The sequence below is a fragment of the Colius striatus genome, chromosome 8 (genome assembly GCF_028858725.1).
Source record: "Colius striatus isolate bColStr4 chromosome 8, bColStr4.1.hap1, whole genome shotgun sequence".
In the NCBI taxonomy this organism is placed as follows: Eukaryota; Metazoa; Chordata; class Aves; order Coliiformes; family Coliidae; genus Colius; species Colius striatus.
In genome coordinates this window covers 34,731,581-34,752,223 of record NC_084766.1, presented here as the reverse complement: position 1 = coordinate 34,752,223, position 20,643 = coordinate 34,731,581, and the positions used below count along the sequence as shown (strand labels likewise).

Genomic DNA, 20,643 nt, shown 5'->3' with positions numbered 1-20,643 from the left:
TCAGAGATTTCCAGCTGTGCCATTGATCACAACTGGCAGCTCGAAACCCCTGAACACAGATGGATGGAAGTTGAATATGTGTGTTGGTACAATGTGTAACATCTAGAAATATCCCACATGTATGTAAATGTAAAGCACCTGGTGCAATAATTTTACATGTGTGAGAGGGAGTTACTGTGTGGGCTTGTTGCCTTCCTGAAGTTACTTTATTTCAACTTTAGAATTTCTGAAGAGGTGGGAAGAAACAATTCCACATCCCCAACCAACCCAAACCCCTTTAATCAGATGCTTCATCCTTCTCTAAGTGTATGTGGTTTGTGAAATACCTTCTGAGAATTTACACCAGTTGTTCCCTAGCACAATATTGTGTTGAATTCAGCACAAGAAGCCAACAAACAAAGCTGTGTGTTTCTGTCCTAAGAAGGTGCCAGAAATGGACCCTTCCACTCTGTTGGAACAGGTCCTGGCTTGATGGGCTATGAGTTTAGAGCTGCAAAGTATGGCTGAAACCTCTTCCTGGCTGAGTCTAGAAAGCCAGGTGAGCTAAGGGGTAACAGGGTTCTGCTGTCTGTGCTGGGACGATCCCAGGGCACTTGAGGTGGCCCAACCATGGGTCCCAGCTGAGAACATTGCTGAGTTATGAGGAAGACTGCAGAGCCATGGAGAGATGAAACTACTGACAAATCAATTAACGTTGATCTGGGTTCGGTTAGTAGATCAAGGACTCAAGAGGGAAAAAACCAACATGGAGAGGAAGAAAGTCTTAAAGGGAAAAAAACCCTTGAGGAATGGCAGCTGAGCACAGTAGAGAGTCTGTTTCAAGGAGCCTTGGAAGAAAACTGCCCCTTTCCTGCCTGTCACCTGGTTCACCGGGAGCCTCCTCAGTGTGGTGAGTGTTTGATTCATTACATCCCGCTCTTGGTTGTAGTTGGGGTGAACAGATCATCATTTTGTGTGTCGTGGCCCCTTGCAGGGGCTCTTTGTTTTGACCATATTTAGGCACACACAAATTGACCTGATGAGAGAGGGTTATGAAGAGGAAACACAGTAGGGAAGTGTGTGAAGTGGGGAAGGTTGATAACAGTGTAAAATTTAGAATAACAGACCTTTAGAGATGTGATTTTGTTGTGGTGTTAATACAACGTTGTGTATGCTGGGGATATTCCATGTGAGCTTCCCAAGCCTTGGCATTCACAAAGCCAGGGGATGGCAGCAACCAGTAACAATCTTTAAAAAGATATTTTTAAGGGAATTTTTAACCTAAATAGTTTTGATACTGCCTTGCCATGTGATAATTTCAAACCCATGCATTCCTACCAGCCTCCTTGTGCCACAGCCTCTGTTTGGCATGTGAAACATTGCACAGGAGCTGATGGCAGGCCTGCACAGGGGGTTGGTCAGGTGTCTGCTCCTTCCTTGGTAACCTCTGGCATTGGTATAAGGGCTTCTGGTGGTCACTGCTTTGAAAATTCCCTTCCCTAAATCTCAGTCCTTAGAAGATGAAAAGTTTGAAGTTAGTTGATATATATTAGTTCACATTATAAACTCTAATGGGATGAGGCAGTGGAATTTTACTGGGCAGTCTGGTATTGTTCATGCTTAGGTAGAGCAAACTAAAGGACTAGCCTAGCATTGGAAAGAAGGACTTTGCTTCATGGAAGCTTAGAACTGTCCATGAAGGCTTGCCCTGGACAGTCAAGATAATGCCAGCATCCAAGCCCCCCTGGCACATCTTTGAACCGTCCCACCATCACCTGGTACCAAAGAGCAGTAACTCCAGCAAGGCTGAGCCCAGGGATGTTTGGATCAATGGACAGGCAGCAAGGATGCTGCAGAAACAGAATTGTCTTGCAAAGTGTTACTATGATTAGTAGTTGGTAATGTGGGTGTAAGTAGTCAAATTGTGTTGTGCCTAAACATTTGAAGGGTGTAAGGACCTGTTGTAACACCACTTCTGGGGTGCCCTGGTTTGGCTGGGGCACCTTGTGCATATGTATAAATATTTACCCTTGTACTTTTACACTTTGCCTCCCAGGCCTCCAGGGTTGGCACAGGCCAGTCAGGAATCTCAGTAACATCTCCCGCATGTTCTGAGGCAGATAACGGAGGTCTGCTGGAGGAGAAGAAATGGGATGTTAATGAAGCAGCAGTAAGCATAGAGTAAATGCAGCACAGATTAAATACTAGCATCCTTTGCAAATGCAATCATGGGCCTTGCTGCTGTACTTGGACATAGCAGCTGAGAGGAAATGAGTTTCTCTGTCTTTGGTGGCGTGCCATTAAAGGCTTGTTACTTGTCCCTACAGCTAACACTGAGGTTACACAAGTTAGTGCTGTTCTCTGGGGGGGTAAGGGTGAGCTTCCCACCATAACCAGCTGCTGCTCTGCCTGTGAGCCCTCCAGAGCCCAGGGCCACTGAGGTTTTTTCAATGGCTGGTACAGGCATAGTCCAGCTCATCCCCTTAACGTTTGCCACTAGGGATAGTTGAGCTGCAGCCCCTGTATCACTGGTGGGTGGTTCCTGAGTGAGCTGTGCCAGCCCCAGTGCTCTGTCTGCTCATGACCTCTCCCACTTCCCCCTTTCCTTCTGCACTCATGTCCCCTCTGCCCTTAAACTACCAGGATTTCCCAGCTTACATCTCTTACCCAGCATATACTGCTCTTGGGAAGAGAAGTCATTAAAAAGAAGAAAGGAGAATACCTTACCTGGGCTTGTAGTTGATGGGTCTGGGTTTTGATGGGCTGTTAATGAAGAAAAACAAAAAAGAAAAGAAGTGAGAGTGAGGAAAATGGGAGCTTTCATGTAATCTACCTATATCCATTGTAATCAACTGAATGCATTAAGACTGGGACTTGATTCTGTTTACTCCTTTGTGTAGGCAGGCAGTGCATGCTCAATGCATGCTTTGCAGCTGGAGCTCAGCTTCCTGTGTGCTGGCAGCAAGTGTGTATATTTTCCTGCAGCTGAGGGCCTGTAACCAAGGTGTAGCTGGTAGGGCCAGGCTTTAAAAAGCTTAGTCTGCTATCTAAACATCTGAGGCAGAACATATTCAAAACACGAGTAGGTTGCAACTCATTTTTTTCAAAAGGTAAATCCTGTTGTAGAAACCCAAGTTTCAAACCAAGCATGTGAATGTGTCAGGAGGACTCCCACAGACTCAGCCAGGGGGATGCAGCTTTGAATGCTCAGGCAGGCTGGCTTTCTAGAGCAAGATCTGAATTTCCATTGGTCTGCCCCAGCAGTTCCCCCTTCCCTACCACTTTAATCAGTGCAGGTGTTTCTCCCATATAAATTCCAACAGCATTTTCCATCCCTTGATTTATATGGAAGCCAAAAGAATTATCCCCAAAGTTAATTACTAGAGCCATGAGATTATATGTGCTTAGTGGAGACAAGGAGTCCTGCCAACACTTCACCCAGTGGTGGGCAACTAAGCACGTAAACCTGAGTAATGCCGCGTTACTTACAAGTGCTAAGGGCTGCTGCTTCAGGAGTTGGAGAGAGTGATTGAATGGTAAAGTTTGTTACTGTGAGAAGAAAAAAGATGAAAGAAAACATTTTCCACATTTTCAATCCATGAATGACTCATGAAAAACAGTAAACTGTTCCCCCCAGTTGAAGAAATGACCAGAGGGAAGTACCTGGTTTTTCAGCTGGCGTGGACTCAGTCAGGACTGTCAAAGTAAAAGCCATGCTTTAGTAACTGTTGCATTATTGTGGGCAAAGTAAGAGCTGTTAATGGGGAGGGATTCAGTAGTTTACTCCCAGAATCAAGCATTAGACCAGTTCTACTAAAGCTGAAGTCATACATACCTGCTGCTTCAGGGGTTGCGTTTCCTGCGGGGGCTGATGGGAGACACAAGAGAGAACAGGTTACTTGTGTCAGCACTGAGGAGGCACAAGGGACTCAAACCATGGCAGACCTGCAGGTCTGACTCCAGTGGCCATCTCCCACAGCACTTGGAAGGTGCTGTTGCTGCCCAGGACAGGATTGGCAACGTCTGCCCAGAGCGTGAGCAGCTTCAGTGGGAGCAAAACACAGCCCCACACAGGCTGCCTCTGCCATGGCCTCTCACAGCCTTCTGACCCGTGTGTGAAGCCTCAGGGCTGTTTCCTGAACAGCAGTTTGGGTGCCAGGGGATAATGAGATGAAGTTTTGTTTCAAATATGGAGTGTCCAGAGCAGAGCTGTGGCTGTGGCCAGGCCCGTGCTGCCGCCTCAGCGGGGGCTGAGCGTGGCCATTCCCTTGGCAAGCACAGCAGTGGGGATCTGCTGTGGGAAGTGCAGGCAGGCTGGCTTGCTTGGAGTGGGATGCTGCAAGTACAAAGCTGAATTTATATTGGTCTAGTGTTTGCCCAGAGTTTCCCCTTCCCTCGTGTTTTCATCAGTGAAAGGATTTCTCTACCAATCCCTTTTTCTTCCTTTATTGTGTGTGGAAGAAAAAGGGAGAGGCAGGTGGGATTATGCCAGAAGCTAAGGGTTAAATGCATGGGATTATACTCACAATGGAGACAGGGAGCCAGTCAGTACATGATGAGAACTGGGGCAGACAACTAAGCAGGTAGCCAGAGTAACTCTGCATTACTTACGACTGGTAACATCTGCTGGTTCAAAAGCAGGAGAGATTGTTACTGTGAGAAAGAAAAGATGAAATTAAACATTGTCTGCATTTGAAATGTCTGTTTCCTCTTATCCTGTTGTTCATTACTTGGGAGAACAGACCAGCCCTCGCTTTGCTACAGCCTCCTGTCAGGGAGTTGCAGAGAGTGCTCAAGTCTCCCTTCAGCCTCCTCTTCACCAGGCTGAACACCCCCAGTTCTCTCAGCCACTCCTCATGAGACTTGTTCTCCAGACCCTTCACTAGCTTCACTGCACACCTCTGGACATGCTCTAGTGACTGAGACTCAGACTGTGAGTGCCTGACAATTCCTGTACTCAGTGCAAGAGCACTGTGTGAGTTGGGTGCTGCTGTCCCTCAGGGACTGACAGTGCCTCTGCTTACCATGGTTCCATAAGTGACCACAAATACTTACCTAGTGTTTCAGTCCTTCTTGACTCTGCTGGAACTGCCCAAGAGAAAAGAAAAGCTGCACTTTAGTAAGTTTTCCAATACTGAGTAAGCAAAGCATAGATCGATAAAGCAAAGTGACATTTTCCTTTAGGTGTAATCAGGCCTGGTATAAGGAGATCCCCATTCCAACTACATGACAGGAGTTCACCCCATAGTTTGGTGCTTGTGTAAAACACCTTGTGGCATTTCTGCTGCCTTGAAGGTGGCGGAAACAAATGAGTATGGTCATGTGTCCATTCAGAGAGGCAAAAGAGCACAGCATGGCAGGACACATCTGTCTATAGACCCTCACAAGAGTTCTTGTTCATCCCTGTCCCTGGAATTCTTCAGGGCTAATGATGTGGTAAGGGCTCTCTGACCTCTCAGCACAGGTTCCAGCTCAGCACTGCTAAAGTCCAGGAGAATCAGCACTCTGCTGTGGGATAGCTGGCTAAAGCTGAGATAAACAAATGCTGCTCCATACCTGTTGCCTCAGGTGTGGCAAGCTCCAGAGGGACTGTCAGGAGACAAAATAAAAAGCATCAAAAGAAGGACACCCAGATCAATGCTTTCAGTTATAAGGAGAGACAAGCAGCAGCACAATCAGGGCTTTCCCCCAGACTGTGACCAAAATTATACTTCTGAAGCCTTGGGGAAGGCTGCAGGTGTCCCGTTGGTGTTTCTGCCAGGCCATTTTCACTGCCACCCCCTGCAAAACTCACCTATAAATTCAGTAAATGCAGTTTGGGAAAGTCACTTGGGAAACAAACTCTTTGTTACGTAAATTACTAAGATGTATAAGCAAGGATGGCTGCAATACACCCTCTCCATACATTGAAGGAGAAAGGGTTTGCAGTGCATGGACTATGGTGGATCGAGCAAGACTGAGTGAATTAGGAATGCAGGCTGTTAGTCTGAACATGATTTCTCCTCAAACACCTCTCCTGGGGCACAGCACATCAAAGACTTGCTGCAGGGGTTTCTCAAATATTCATTGTAGTTATTTGTCAGTAACCAACAGCGAGGAACAGTGCACAGTGCCAGAAAAAGAGGAGAGAAAATAACAGAAATAAAAGCAAAGTGAAACGTGGGCCTCTTCAAAGGGGTGGTAGGAGCCTTATTTGCTTCTGCAGGAATAGGTAAGTCTCATGGCTACTCTTGTTCCTTATATCATTATAATACAATGTGACAGCACAGCATGACTATCATTCCCTAAAGGATTTCCCTTTCTCTTGTAGTCAACAAAGATGCAGTGGCCTGCCAGCCTACACTGATATCTGGGATCAGACACACCACATTCATCTGGTGCCAAAGTCTCCATCAAAACAATTCCTTTGGCATCCTCAGCTGGCAGGAATTGCCTTAATTTGCCTCAATAAATGTCACATAAATATGATGCAGACCTTTGAGAGTGAGATTCTCAAATTCATACAGAAAATACATTTATAAAACTGCAAGTCTGACACAAATACTTTGAGGCTCTTAGACAAATAGTCTTTGTTCCAGATTCCAGTTTAGTCTGCCAAAACCTCTCTGGAAGAAAGTGTCTATAGTTCTGCTGCTCCCTCTCTGCTTCCCCCAGACCTGGGTAGAGGAATCCTTTGTTGGAAGGACAGGATAGCCTCGGGATGTCTGGAGCCCATGAGGGCTGGCCCTTCCTCTGACCAGGGGGCCCTTGGCCATCCTTCTTGGCTCTCCCCTCCCCCTCTATGGCCACTGTCAAGGCTCTCGGTTCCCATAGTGGCTCTGACCTTGTGCCAAGCTCCTCTTTTCACCCATAGCAGCTTGCATGCATGGCTTAGGAACCTTAATTCACCTTAAATAATATGGGAAAGGTGAGTACCTTCACAGATAACACCAGCATCCTCCTTGTGGTAGCAGTTGTGTATGCCCAGCCCGCTGTGAGAACACTGCTCCAGGGAAGACTCATCCCCTGCGCACGCCACATCATCCAGGAGAATCCCTCCTGTACCTTCCCCAAAAAAGGCATCTATTTTGGCTGAGACAGCATCCCCACAGCCCAGCTGCCTGCACACGACCGTGGCATCCTTCATGTTCCAGCCGTCATCGCACACAGTTGCCCAGCTCCCGTTGTGAAAGACTTCCAGGCGTCCTGAGCACAAGCTCTCTCCATTCACCAGCCTCAGGGACATGTCTTGGGAAAGCAGAGGGAAACACACATGCACTCAGCAGCCTGACATGGGCTTTCCAGGCACAGTTATCAAACAGCAAAAAGTCAGCTACATCGTGTTGCACAGAAAAGGGGCAAAACCATGAGATTACTCATTGTAACAAGGCATTCTGGGGGGCGTTAAGAAGAGTGTGGGCAGCAGGTCGAGGGAGGTTCTCCTATTCCTCTGCCCTGGTGAGGCCTCATCTGCAGTCCTGTGTCCAATTCTGGGCTCCCCAGCTCAAGAGGGACAGGGAACTGCTGGAGATTCCAGTGCAGGGCTACCGAGGGGACTGGAGCATCTTTCTTCTGAACATCTTTTCAGAGGACCTGGGGCTGTTCAGCCTGGAGAAGAGAAGGCTGAGGGGGGACCTCCAACACTTACAAGCATTTAAAAGATGCACATCAAGAGGATGGGGTGGTGCTTTTTTTTCCTGTTGTCTCAAGTGATAGGACAAGGGGTAGTGGACATAAGCTGGAACACAAAAAGTTCCACTTAAACATAAGGAAAAACTACTGTAAGGATGAGGGAGCCCAGGCTGCCCAGGGAGGGTGTGGAGGCTCCTTCTTGGGAGGTTTCCAAACCCACCTGGACACGTTCCTGTGGCCCCTGCGCCAGGGGAACCTGCTTTAGCAGGGAATTGGGCTGGATGAGCTCTGCAGAGCCCTTCCAACCCCCACCATGCTGGGATGCTGTGAGGCATGCTGTGTCAGTTCACCAGTCACCACACACCCTTACTCTCACAGTGTGCTGTAGACACCTGGGAGTAAATATAACCATTTTTTTTCTCATTTGGGCTCTGATGTATAAGTCTGTAACCAATATAACCATTCCTCTGATAACCACTGTTCTTTGTCAGCAAAACTCATAGATAAGCCTCAAGTATATCAGAACCTCATCCTGCACACAGTTACTTGCATTGAAGTTTTTACCTGTAAAAGTTTTGCTCTCCTACCAGTGCTTAAGTTACTGTATAAATATATCATCTGTGCAAGCTTTGCAGCATCCATCTAGGGAGAACTCACCTGCTGGAACAGGCTCTGTTGGGACTGGGAGAGTAACTGGCTCTAGAAAAGGAAACAGAAGACTATGTTTCTACTTTTACTCCAGAGGAAGCTTAATAACATTCTTCAGTTACTATGTGAAAGAAAGGAAAGCAGTAGGCCTGTAGAGCATCCCATTCATCACCTCTGGAAGCATCATCGCCAAAAGGGAGAGGCCTGCAAACTCTTTTTCAAAGTGTCAGGTGTTAATGGTTGCAGTTACTTTGCAGGTGTCATCTTTAATTGCTTTAATTATGGGACATACTCAGAAGAGACACATTTCTGCTTGGGCCATATGTTTAACTCCACTTGAGGTCTTTACTAAAAACCTAACTAAGTTTGCTGGATTTTTCCCCAAGGAAAGGGGATGTTTAGTCTGGAGAAGAGGAGGCTGAGGGGAGACATGAGCACTCTATGCAACTCCCTGAAAGGAGGTTGTAGTGAGATGGAGATCGATCCTCTTCTCCAAACTAATGAGTGACAGGAGAAGAGGAAACTGTCTCAGTTCACCCTGTTGGAGTTCAGGGAAAGCTTTTCCACAGAGAGGATTGTCAGCCACTGTCCCAGGTTGCCCAAGGAGGTGTGGGAGTCCTCATCCCTGTAGGTATTTAAAAGCCATATGAATGAGGTGCTGAAGGAGATGGTTTAATGGTGGGCTTGGCAGTGTGAGGTGAGTGGTTGGACTTGATGATCTTAAAGGTCTCTTCCAACCAAAATGATTCTGTGGTAAATAGCAATGCATAAAGCAGTAGGAAATGGCATCACATAAGTTTAACAATCCAGGTAGCCAAAGGATTTCAGAATGAAAAGAAAACCCACAAACCTGTGTGAATAAACTGCATGAGTTAACAAAAAGAAACGTGGTAAAGCACAGCAATTCTCATAGGTCTTGGTTCTACACCCACTGATGGGAACAAGTTGTACATCAGAATCTTAGCTGCAGGCAAGCTTGCAATGCCCAGGAAGCAACAGTTCACGAGAGATGTGCTGACGTACCTGCACAAATGACGCTGGCGTCTTCTTTATGCTGGCAGTTGTGGACAGCGATCCCTCTGTGGGAGCAATCCCACAGGCTGTCTTCATCCCCTCTGCACTGCACCTCATCGAGGAGGACGTTCCCAGAGCCTGGCCCGAACTGGGCTTCGGTCAGAGCTAGCAGAGCCTCTCCACAGCCCAGGCTCCTGCACACCACCTCGGCGGCCGGCAGCTCCCAGGCGTCGTCGCAGACCGTTCCCCAGCTGCCGTTGTGGTAGAGCTCGACGCGGCCCGAGCAGCGGCCGTCGCCGTCGGCCAGGCGCAGGGACAGGCCGCCAGGCTCTGCTGCGGAGAAACGGCCTGTTCAGCCCGGTGCTGCCTGCAGGAAGGTTCTCCTCCCTCTCTAACTCTGCCCTGCTGAGGCCCCAGCTGGAGTCCTGAGTCCTGAGACAGAAAACTAGTGGAGAGGCCAGTGCAGGGCTACCATGATACTGAGGGGACTGGCACATCTCTCGTGAGGAAAGGCTGGGAGATCCAGGGCTGTTCAGCCTGGACAAGAGAAGACTGAGAGGGCACCTCATTAACACTTGTAAGTAGCTAAAGGGTGGGTGTCAGAAGGATGAGGCAGCGCTTTTAATTCTGTATTGCCCAGTGACAGGATAAGGAGAAATGGTCATAAGCTGGAACACAAACAGTTCCACTTAAACACAAGGAGAAGCTCCTTTGGTGCTGAGGTGAGGGAGCCCTGGCCCAGGCTGCCCAGGGAGGGTGTGGAGGCTCCTTCTCTGGAGGTTCCCAAACCCACCTGGACACGTTCCTGTGCCCCCTGAGCGAGAGGAACCTGCTTTAGCAGGGGGTTGAGCTGGATGAGCTCTGCAGGTCCCTCCCCTCCCCCACCATTCCGTGATTCTACATGCAGTACTGAGTGGGCATGGACATAGTCCTGTTCCACAGTGTGCTGATCTCTGGGGAAAATGTTCCTCACCCATGCAGCTAGCTCCTGCCTCTCCCCACTTTGTGCAACAAAGGGAAGGTTTCCTACAATGTCTTTACCATCATTCTCTTCTCTCCTGTAGTGTTGTCTAAAAGACAAACACAAATATCCAGAGCCTTTTCCTGGGACACCCTGCAATCTAAGGGATGTGGTTTTGTTGTGGGATTTTCCCCCCCTTCCTTTAAATAATGCCCAATTCAGCTTTTGTTCCCCCATCCTTGCTAGCCCTGTGGTGTAACAGATGGTTGGCACAGCAGCATTTCTCCTGAACAGTAGCAGGGCTCTTCCTACAAACCAGACTCATTTCTGAGGGCTGAGTACTTACAGAATACTCTGCACATTTATCTCACTTTCACAGGGAAAGGCTTTTAGAGATCTGAAGTCAGAAATTAGTTTTATGGGCCTGAAGTGTATTTTTCTTTCAGAGAAAGAAATCAGAGACGTTGCTGACAATGTAATTGAGTTCCTCCTAGTCTGTGGCCATCAGAAACTGTAGTGAGTATACACGCCTGCCTCACTTCTTGGTGGGTCAGTAATGATTAGGTTTTCACTTTGGGACATTTTGCTGTCCCCTAGCAGCCATTTGTAGCTGACTAATGCACATCCATTCAGAGTGAGGGCCATGGTGCCTAGGACTCTTTTCTCCTTAATTCCTTTCTGCTGACATGATCAAAGCTTCTTCCATCAGAGTACCACACTTATCATTTACTGCTGCAAAAGCTGGCTGTAAAAGAAATGCCAGCAGCAACGTGCTTGGCTCACTTCCCAAGATCTAGGTCTAAACTTCTACAAGACTGCCAAATATGATTTCAAGGAGAGGAAACAAAATTGAGACAGTTGAGTAATTAACCTGTTGGTCCAGGCATTGAATAATCATCAGCAATGGTGAAAGATGTTCAATAAAAAGCTGAAGGACTGAAGTACTTTAGCTGTCTGTGTGCAGGTGGGGATAGTGAGAAGGTGGCAGATTAAAAGTTCTGTATTCAGGTCCAGATCTTAAATTACAGGCAGAAATACATTTCTCATGATTCAGATGATACTACAAATGGCTTTGCTGGGAGGGAGGCATCTTTCCTGTTAAATATTCTAGATAAATGAAGCCTTTCAGTAATCTCAAATCTGAACATCAGTCTGAAATTTTGGGGGGCAAAATATCTGTATCTTTTCACAGTCAATGCTTTGTGCTTAGTTAAGGGTAAAATATCATCAAAAAGATCAGTGAGCACTTAGTTTTCCTGAGGCTTTAACATAGACAAGTTTTCCTGCAGTGTGTACAAATGAAAGTAATGAGGTTATTAGAGCTGTAAAGGAGCCTTTTTCCCCACCCCTCATCCCATTTAACCACTGAACAGCATCCCTGTCACACACACTATGCATAACTGAGTTGAAATTGTTTGCTGAGATACTTGGTTGAGTAGACACAGGCAAAGCACTTAAGAGTTGCAAACAGGTAATTCCATACAAAGCTTTAGGAAACCACATATACACCCTGTATTATGTTCCCTAAGCCTGCAGAATAGTCAACAGATCACTCCTTGAAGAAATTCATGTTGAACTTCTGAAAGCCAAATAAATCTGGAGGGACCACATGCATTTCTCAATTTCACTGGTGTGTGGAAAGAAAGCAAATGTCTTTCATTCATCTGGAAGGGAGCCCGGTCTGAATAAGTAGGGCAAGCAGGAAAATCCAACCAAAGCTCTGCAAAATATTCTTCAAAGTAGGAAAGTATTCATTTCTCTCCTTTAGAAAGAGAAATGACTGGCACAAAAGAGGCAGAAAAACAGCGACTGAGATGTCTTTGCTGTGCTGATGATCTGTCTGTTTGTTTCTAAGGCAGCACTTGTAGAAATTAGGATGGATAGATCCTAGATCTTGAACATGAAAATACTGTTTGAAATCAAGTTAATGGATGGAGCTGTAAGCAAATCTGTACTACAGTTTCTACTGCTGCTACCCCAGGCATTGAGCCACAGCTCTGACCTTCTGACAGCATGGATGAGGCTGTAAAAGACAAGCAGTGTTAGATAATGATTGTAGAGAAGAACTAGCAGTTGCCTTGGTAATTGTTTTATCTTGTTATGCAGCATCTTGGACTAACAGATGGTATGGCTGTCAAACAGCCAGCCACAGCTACTGTGCTGTAAATGTGATCCTCAGCTCTTGCCACTGGAACTGGAACAAGACAGAGAGAATGGCAGAAGGAGAGGTAAGATCTGTGCACTCTCTGGAGGACACAGTGAGAATTCAAAATGATCTTCACAAACTGAATGAGTGTCAAACATCAGCAAGCTGAAATTCAATGAAGACATGTGGGATGGGTTGCTTGTTGGAAACAAAAAAAGAGACAATGCACAAAGGTAAAATCATCCTTCCAGCTGGCACAGAAGGACCATGGAAAAAATGGGGTTATTAATGCTACTGTGAGCCAGTCCACTCTCAGTCTTATCTCAGAGTGATCTGGCAGCTACTCACTCTCCTCAGTGCTAAAGTGACCTCAGCTGCTCAGTCAATGATGGCACGTTTAAGGAAGACAGAGATAACCATGAAAACTTGGATGAATGAATCAAAATATAATAGACTTGAAACTCATGAACTCTGAGGAAAGTTTTAAAAGGCTGAATTCATTTTATATGGGAAGGCTGTTTCACTGTTGTGAAGAGGGCTTTAAAGAGGATGGCCACCAGTCCATCCACTGTGCAGAGAGCTAAAAGAGCAACTGTAAGCACTACAGAAAACGTCCAACAGTGAAAGAACTTTGGATAGAACGTCCAACACAGGTTTGTGTGTGCCTTGAAAACATCTGTCAAGTTCAGAGGCAAAGTACACATAGTCATCTCCCCTAGAGGAGATTCACAGGGGAGTTTAAAGCCTACTGGTGCTATCAATTTCTGCTTTGTTGGAAAAGGAGGCAGGACAGTATGTGGTGGATAAAAAGGTCCCATCTTGGTTGATGACTGATGAAAAATGGGCCCCGTCTGCTGACATTCTGGTTAAGATTTTTTGATGCCTGAGAGATGGTTTCATTTGTTCACTGAACCCAGCTCATTCTTTAAAACCTTGCCAAGTGTATCACAAAACAGATGCCAGAATGAGAGCTGCCCCAGCAAAGAGAATGAGGAAAAAGGAGGCACACATTGCACATGGTCAGTGCTGAAGAAGGGCTGGACCTCCACTCTCTCTAATCTCCCCTCCCCAACAGAGACCACTAAGAGGTACTGAGGAGGAGTATATGATCAGGACAAAGATACTAGCTATGCCTAAGATTGTCTCCTAGCTACTTGTTTGCAGCTTAGGAGCTTTCTGTGTGGTGATGCAGGACAAAGACATTTTTTTGCTGCTAATATAACACAAGGCACACAGGGTGTGTCAGACTGCTCCTTACCTGTGCTCGGCTTGGAGAGCGGAGCTGGAGCTGTTGATGGCTCAGCACTGTCTGTGACCAGGGCAGATGGGATCAAGGTGCCGTTTTCTGTGACAGAATGATTTGTTGAAGCTTGAAGGGAAAAACCCAATAGGAACAGTGAACAGTTATGACCAAGCACAAACAGAAATGTTTAGTTCTAAAGATCTAGATTTGTCATTTTAGCTAGAGAACTGAAAATCCAGGAGGGCTTTGTTTCAGAGGACAAACATCCTCTTGCTTCTACCCAAGCCTCTATCACCACACACCACGATAAATAAATAGTTAAAATGTGGGTTTTTAAGCTTCTTAGCTACTGGAGAAGGAAGCAATGTGTTCTTAGCCCTCTTTATTAAAACCTCACTGCACACATTTTCCATACAGCTTGGCTTTCCCTTAGCTCACTTAGTCTCCAAATTGATTTTGCAACCATAAGTTAGTCCTTCTAAGCTGTGTGTAGGAGTCTTGGTGTAGATACTGCCTCAGCCTGTTCTTTTACTGGAGGAATACAGGGAAGTTGAAGAGACTATCAAAGAGTTGAGGGGATACATCACTGGAGAAAAACATCAGTCAGTGGTTGAAACTGAAGCTGATGGTTGCTGATACAATTCTGATTGTGCCTTTGAAGGAAAAGTGAATTGTAGCCTCTAAAATCTGGTAATTTGAGTCAAAACTTCAGGTAATTAATTACTCAGGCAAGGTGATATTTTGTTAATCTGACAATAGGATTCTGGACAGCAGAGCTGGGGGCTTAGGCAGCAGGCATTCAAGTGAACTTTGTGCTGGTATTCTCCAGAGGCAGCTCCACAGAACAACTACAGTGTGGTGTATTTCACACCCTCCAGTCATCTCTCCTTGGTCAGAGAGTCCAACAGGGGCGAGTGGGAAAGTACAGAGAACCAGTTCCTGTACTGTGTCAGGTGGTGGCATCTCCATCTTTAAAGATTCTCTAATCTTTGGGATTTCTTTCTCAGTCTTAAAGTGAAGATGTCCCAGTTTGACTTGATCATTGGTGCTCTCCATTTCCCAGACAAAAGCACTGGCTTTGGGGCACTGCTGCTGACACCTGAATGATACAAATAGCACAAGCAGCTTAAAGCTCCAAATTGCTCCTGATTATGTGTCTCCCAGACTTTGGCAGCCCAGCATTTTAGGAGTTTAAAGAGTTTTAAAGAGTTTAGAGGCTGGATTCTTTTTTTCACTGAGGTGATTAATTAGCAATTAGCTGATCTTAAACTTGACATAGTTATTGTAATCCTACCAAAGTAATTATTTTAAACAAGCTGAAGTACTATTGTTATTAGGTTTTGTGGCATAATGTCTGTTCTTACCTTCAGCAGCTGTGGAAGGGATTTCTGGAGCCAAGGTGCTGTTGTCTTCTGTAAGTGGGATGGGTGAAATGTGTGATTCTGAAATATTTTCAGAGGCTGTAAGAGGGAAGAAACATGGAAACATGAGAGAAAGAGCATTCAGGTGAGGCTGAATGACTGAAATCAGCTCTTGATTAATTTAATTGCCTTCAGGCTTTCTGGAACAGGGAGCCTATGAATTTGCTGCCTTCCATATCCATTGGCATGGCTCAGAAGCAGATCTTGTGTTAATGCCTTGCATTACAAGCATCAAGAAGGTTTCAGACTTCTTTCACCAAGAGTGAGAAAAGCAAAAGGAGTACGAGAAGCAAAAATAGAAATGAGTACTTTAACCTGGCAGTAAGATATATTGGTATATAGTTTCCAAACCCTGCAGTGGGGCATCTTTTGTCAACTTTGTTAAGAAGTCCAGAAAGTGAAGTAACAATGTACATTCTGGTTCTGTAGAGGGAAATGTTTATTATAGTTGTTCCTGGCTTATTCAACTGAAAGTCTACTTCAGACTAGAGGTACAATAGTCATGGGAGAACAGAGAGAGAAGCCATCAGGACTGACACTGATATACAGCATCTGTTTTTCCTGCAATGCTCTGCTGGATCTCCTTGCCCTGTGGAACATCACCATCAGCAGATGGGAGCTGTGTGAAGAGAAGAGGGAAGCTGGAGGGAGAGCCAGCTCTCTCATCCCCATGTCACTGGGCTGAGCTTGCAACATCCTGGGCCACAGGCTGGGAGAGGCTGAATCTGAGCTGAGAAGCCCTCAAGAGAGAAAACAGAACCTGCTGTTTGTCCTGAACTGGCTTGAAAAGAAAGCCCAAGCCTTGGGGCTCATTAACTGTTTAGAATGCAGATAGGTAATGTTACAAATGGTGAGAAACATAGACTGGGTGGCTTTTTCCCCTCAAGTCATGCTTAAAGAAATAAAAAGAAGGATTTCCTTCTGACTCTGTGGTTCAGATCCTGCATCATTCAGCTGCCCCTGCAGGAGGCTTTGCACTCAGTATCTGCAGCTCCTGACTGGAGCAGCCATAGCAGGGTCAGGGGCAGCCTGCCCTTGCTACCAGGAAGCCAGTAGTTGGTCCCAAGCAGATGAATGTCATAGATGAGCATCAGCTTCACTGAGAAATGATGATTTCACAACATTTCTTGGCATCTCCCCTGCTGTCTCCTCCTAACCAAAACTTTAACCAGCCCATGCTGCATGTTGTGCAAATGCCCTTTACCTGTCTGCAGTCTAGTCAGGATTTCTGGTGTCTTGCTTTCCTCTGTGATGGTGGTGGAAGCCAAGGAGGTACCTGTGTAACCAGAGGAGTCTATAAGGATGAGAAATGAAATGGTTGCAAGCAGCAATTAAAAACATGAGTGTGATTTGAGGAGCTTGTGTCTTGGTTTAGGTCTCAGACTTGATTGAAAAAACCCCTCATGTGTTATCAGTCTGCTAAATAACTGGAGAGGCAGAGGTCCAGTGAGGGAGATGAGAGCAAATGCCTGGCTGTGCTCCTTAGTGTTTCTGGAGTTCTTGTGGTTCTTGGACACACAAAGATCACAACAACCTATACACCCTTGCTTTACAAAATGGTAAGAGTAGCATTTATAGCTACAAGGTACTGAACCATTTAATGCATATATTCCTGGCATGTCCTGACAGCCTGATATTTTTCAAGTGAAGATGTTGTAGAGGGGATGTTCTTTCACAGAGAAGTTCCATTTGTAGTCTCCTGCTGTGAACGTTTTACAGATTTACATGGTCACATCTTAGTTCAGCTGTAACCCCCAACTTAACAGCATACTTGGTTCAAACAGCACTTGCAAAACGGCTCCTCTTACCTTTACAAGGTGTGGTTGGGATTTCAGGAGCTGTTGTGGCACTTTCCTCTATGGCAACAACGGATGCAGAATCTGTGAGGCCAAGAGAAAGGTGAGGAAACACAAAGAAGGGGAGAAACTGGCAGCAGTTAGGAGTGAACATGTGAACTGGAATAGATTTGGGCTTGGTGGGACAGGGAGTCAATGCATGACCCTGCATTTTTTTACTGAAAAAAGGCTTTCACCTTCACTTGGTACTGAGTAATAAAGAGAGTAGATCTCTGTGGCTGCACTCTTTTATACCAAGGATGCAGCAGACACTTGGAAAGATGCAGAGTGGCCACTGTTGGGGGAAGTAGTGAATGAGATTAGTCTTGTGCTTTGGATGTGACCTTCAGCATACAGGTGTGCCTCACCTTCCTCAAGGGTTGTCAAGGTCCCTGGAGCAGATGGTGTCTCAGCTTCTGCTGGGCTTGAGCTGGGTGAAGAGGAGGGATCTGCAGGGGTAGATAGGGTTTGGGGAAATAAACAGGATCACCACCACATAAAGGGAAAGACATTCCAAGGATACTTCAGGCTTCGTGGATGAGTCAGTTTTCTAGACTTTAACTTTTGATAATGTGGCTCAGAAGAACATCTTCCAAGTAGCAATTACAGATGAACCTGGGAGACTGAGCCACTGCACCTCTCAGCAGGGTATAAACACACCTTATTTCCATCCTACCTTTGCACTAACTTAAGAACCATGAGCAATTAATCAAGATTATTAAAAGAACTGAGGGTGAAGAAAATATCCAGGTAAGAGTGCCTCAGATGAACTGACTGTAAAGATCTCACCATACATACATACAATCTTGATGACTGTGTATGTGGGTAGGCTTAATCACATCCCCATTTTCCCTCCAACCACATTTTCCTATGGAAATGAGGATGGTGTTGGCCATTGGATCTCCAAAGGCTGATTACATGCAGAGTTATTAAATACTTTCACTCATTTCCCCATGTTCCTCCTGTCTGCTCAAAACGAGTTGCTTATATTGCTCTAAAGTTTGTTTCTGTCTCTTGCCTTTGCCAGCAGAAGTCAGGGGTTCTGTGGTGAGTGCCACAACAGTGCCGTCTGTGGAAAATGTTGATGTAGAAGCAGGAGTCTGAGCCTTTGCTGAGGATGCTGGAAGACAGAAGAAATAAATGACTAGAGAACTGCAAGAATAGTCCTGAGAACTGAGTCACTGGTGAGACAATTTAAACATGAGGTGTTTCACAGTTCAGGGCTACTACAGTGTGTCTTTACAGGCTCAATTGTTGAGGAGAAATGATTCTGGGAACCAGTCTTTCCTTTCTGTGCTACATAGGGTAGAAAATTGCACTTTAGCACCCACTCCTCTGTGGTTCTGTATTATGAAGAGCATAATTAACACTTAAAACCCACGGAAAACATGAGTAAAGTTGGTACTTCAAGGTCTCCAGGGTGCTCTGATTATTTCAGGGACAGTGAAAAAGACAAGAGTAAAAAACTTGGACCTGGGGTGTTAATACTCACCTTTTGTTCTCCCTAATTATTAGTAGATAAGTGGCAAATACAGTTCCTATGTGCAAACCAACAGAAGTAACGTTACAGTGGATAAATAAGTAGTAATTTGGATCACAAATTAATAATTAGAATAGAATACTGTAATCACATAGCTGTAATCACATTATTTTTTGGGTGAAATATTAGTCTCTGAGTGTCTGGGGAGACTGTGAGTAGTTAATGGACTTGTCTCAGAAACTCTGCCTTACCCCATGGAGAAACTTTGGAGTGTGAACATTGAAGAAGCACACAAATTTACTTTTATTGTGCAGTTACAGACATTGCTTCACAAATAGGATGCTTCTAGCTCTGCAATCTTTGATTTCAATTATGTTTATGATCAGAGTATGAATTTTTGTTTCCAATTCAGACATGCCTTGTCCACATCTAGATGGGCTTCTATCTCCTCTTAACTGGGTGCCTTTCTTATCTTGGGAATGACCTGCAATCAGGTCTTCTGATCACAGGAGGTCCTGAACTAATCAGATCCCGGACTACCTTCTTTTCACCATTTTCATGCTCAGAGCTTGCAGCTCCCAGTTGTGATGTTTTGTTCAGGACATCCTTTTGTTCCTCAGTCACATAGACCAGCCTAAATACAAGAAGCCTCCACACACACACATTTCAGTTCTAGCCTGACTTCCAAACTCTACCCTGATGTTCCTGGCATTTATGGCCAACAGGAAAATGGGCACATAAGTTTTGTTCCTGACCTGAACAGATGACACCAACATCCTCGTTGTGCCTGCAGTCGTGTGTGCTCCAGCCAGCGTGCTGACAGTCCCAAAGGTGAGACTCACTTCCTGTACACTTCACATCATCCAGGTGGATGTCTTCTTTGCCAGGCCCAAAGTAAGACCATCCCACGACAGAGACAACTTGACCACAGTCAAGCTGTCTGCATACAACACTGCCACTGTTCTTATCAAATTGATCATCACAGACTGTCCCCCATTTGCCTTCGTGGTAAACTTCAACCCTGCCAGCACATCGGTCCTCTCCAGATACCAGTCTCAGCTGAGGACCTGCTGAAACTAAAGCAGTAATTCACATCAACATCCCCATTTGTTTATTCCCAGGCTATCTAAACTGCTTGTGTTCTAAGTTTGCATCTCCATCTCTGGAGGGATGAGCTGCCCAGAGCTTCTGTGTCACCAGTACCCAGAGCTTACTGGGGAGTGCCTGCAGCGTGCAAAGCAGTGTAAGGCAGGGAGCTGAACAGCAGAGCTTGGATTAGTGGGGTCAAATCAGCCCTGCTCACATGGCTCTGTTGCCTACAGGGCCTCGTCTGTCACAGTGGGTTATCATTTGCTGTGGTGGTGAGACAACCAGCTCACCCAGAGGAGCATGTTCAGGGCCATGTCTCACCCTCTTACCTTGGGGTTTAAATCTGTTGTTTATCCACGCTGTAAATTTCTTCCATAGTGAGTTTTGATCTCCACTTTCGGAGTCTCCTGGCGAGTCCCACCACGCACCACTCGCTGTGGCACATAAGAAAACACGTCAGCATGGATGGAACCCGTCTCAATTCCAGGCACCTTTGCTGTTTTGCTGTGAGATGGTCCCTGGGATGTGTTGATACAGAGTTAGAATCAGTTAAGTGTTGGTGTACGGTGTGCTTTCAAAGCAGTCCTGAGCTCCCTGCCTGTGTCTGGAGGGATGGGCTCATTTACACACTTCAGGGGAAAATGACTGGAGAGGATCTTATTCCATGGCAGCACAAAGAGCAAATGGGTCTGGCCCTGGAAATCCTTGTATACATCCTTAACCTGCAGTAAAGATGAGGGCTTCTGGGAGCTGGGCTCTGCCAGATTTCACTGGGGCAGTAGAAGGCATCACTTACCTTTGCCATATGTGATTACTGCCATAGCAGTAATGGGGAGGCTGAGACCATTTGTCTGTGCAGACCATGACAGTTTTGGCTGACAGTCCAGCATGTTAACTTAAATCTCTGAAATACTTGCTCAGGTCCTCATGGAAAGCTCAACTTTATCTAACTCTGCAGTGGAGAGTTACTGCTTAAGGTGTGTTAAAATGTATATTCATTTAACCAGACCAAGGCATGGAGGTTCAGATCCCAGGGGACGAAATAGTCCTCCAAAACAGGATATGAAGCTGTGGTCTGATTCTGTGTAGCTTTAGCGACAGAAATACCTTTGAAAACCTACTTACCTGTGAAAACCAAAAAGAAACAGGATTTAGGCTACCAGGGGTCAAAGCAATGTTTTCAAATGGCACCTTTTAAAGTGACATCCTTGCTCCT

At 45.8% G+C, this 20,643-nt stretch overlaps 1 protein-coding gene across 1 annotated transcript in view; it reads right to left on the bottom strand.

The window, feature by feature from the left end:
- Positions 1-20,248, bottom strand: part of LOC104557477 (CUB and zona pellucida-like domain-containing protein 1) — a 32,581-nt gene extending 12,333 nt beyond the window's left edge. Inside the window, exons 1-6 of the mRNA XM_062000734.1 lie at positions 20,224-20,248; positions 19,757-19,861; positions 14,967-15,062; positions 13,618-13,728; positions 9,262-9,585; positions 6,895-7,206 (exon numbers count right to left, since the gene is read on the bottom strand). Of these exons, the coding sequence (XP_061856718.1) occupies positions 6,895-7,206; positions 9,262-9,585; positions 13,618-13,728; positions 14,967-15,062; positions 19,757-19,861; positions 20,224-20,248 (973 nt within the window). The remainder of the gene's footprint in view (positions 1-6,894; positions 7,207-9,261; positions 9,586-13,617; positions 13,729-14,966; positions 15,063-19,756; positions 19,862-20,223) is intronic.
- Positions 20,249-20,643: the final 395 nt, after the last annotated feature.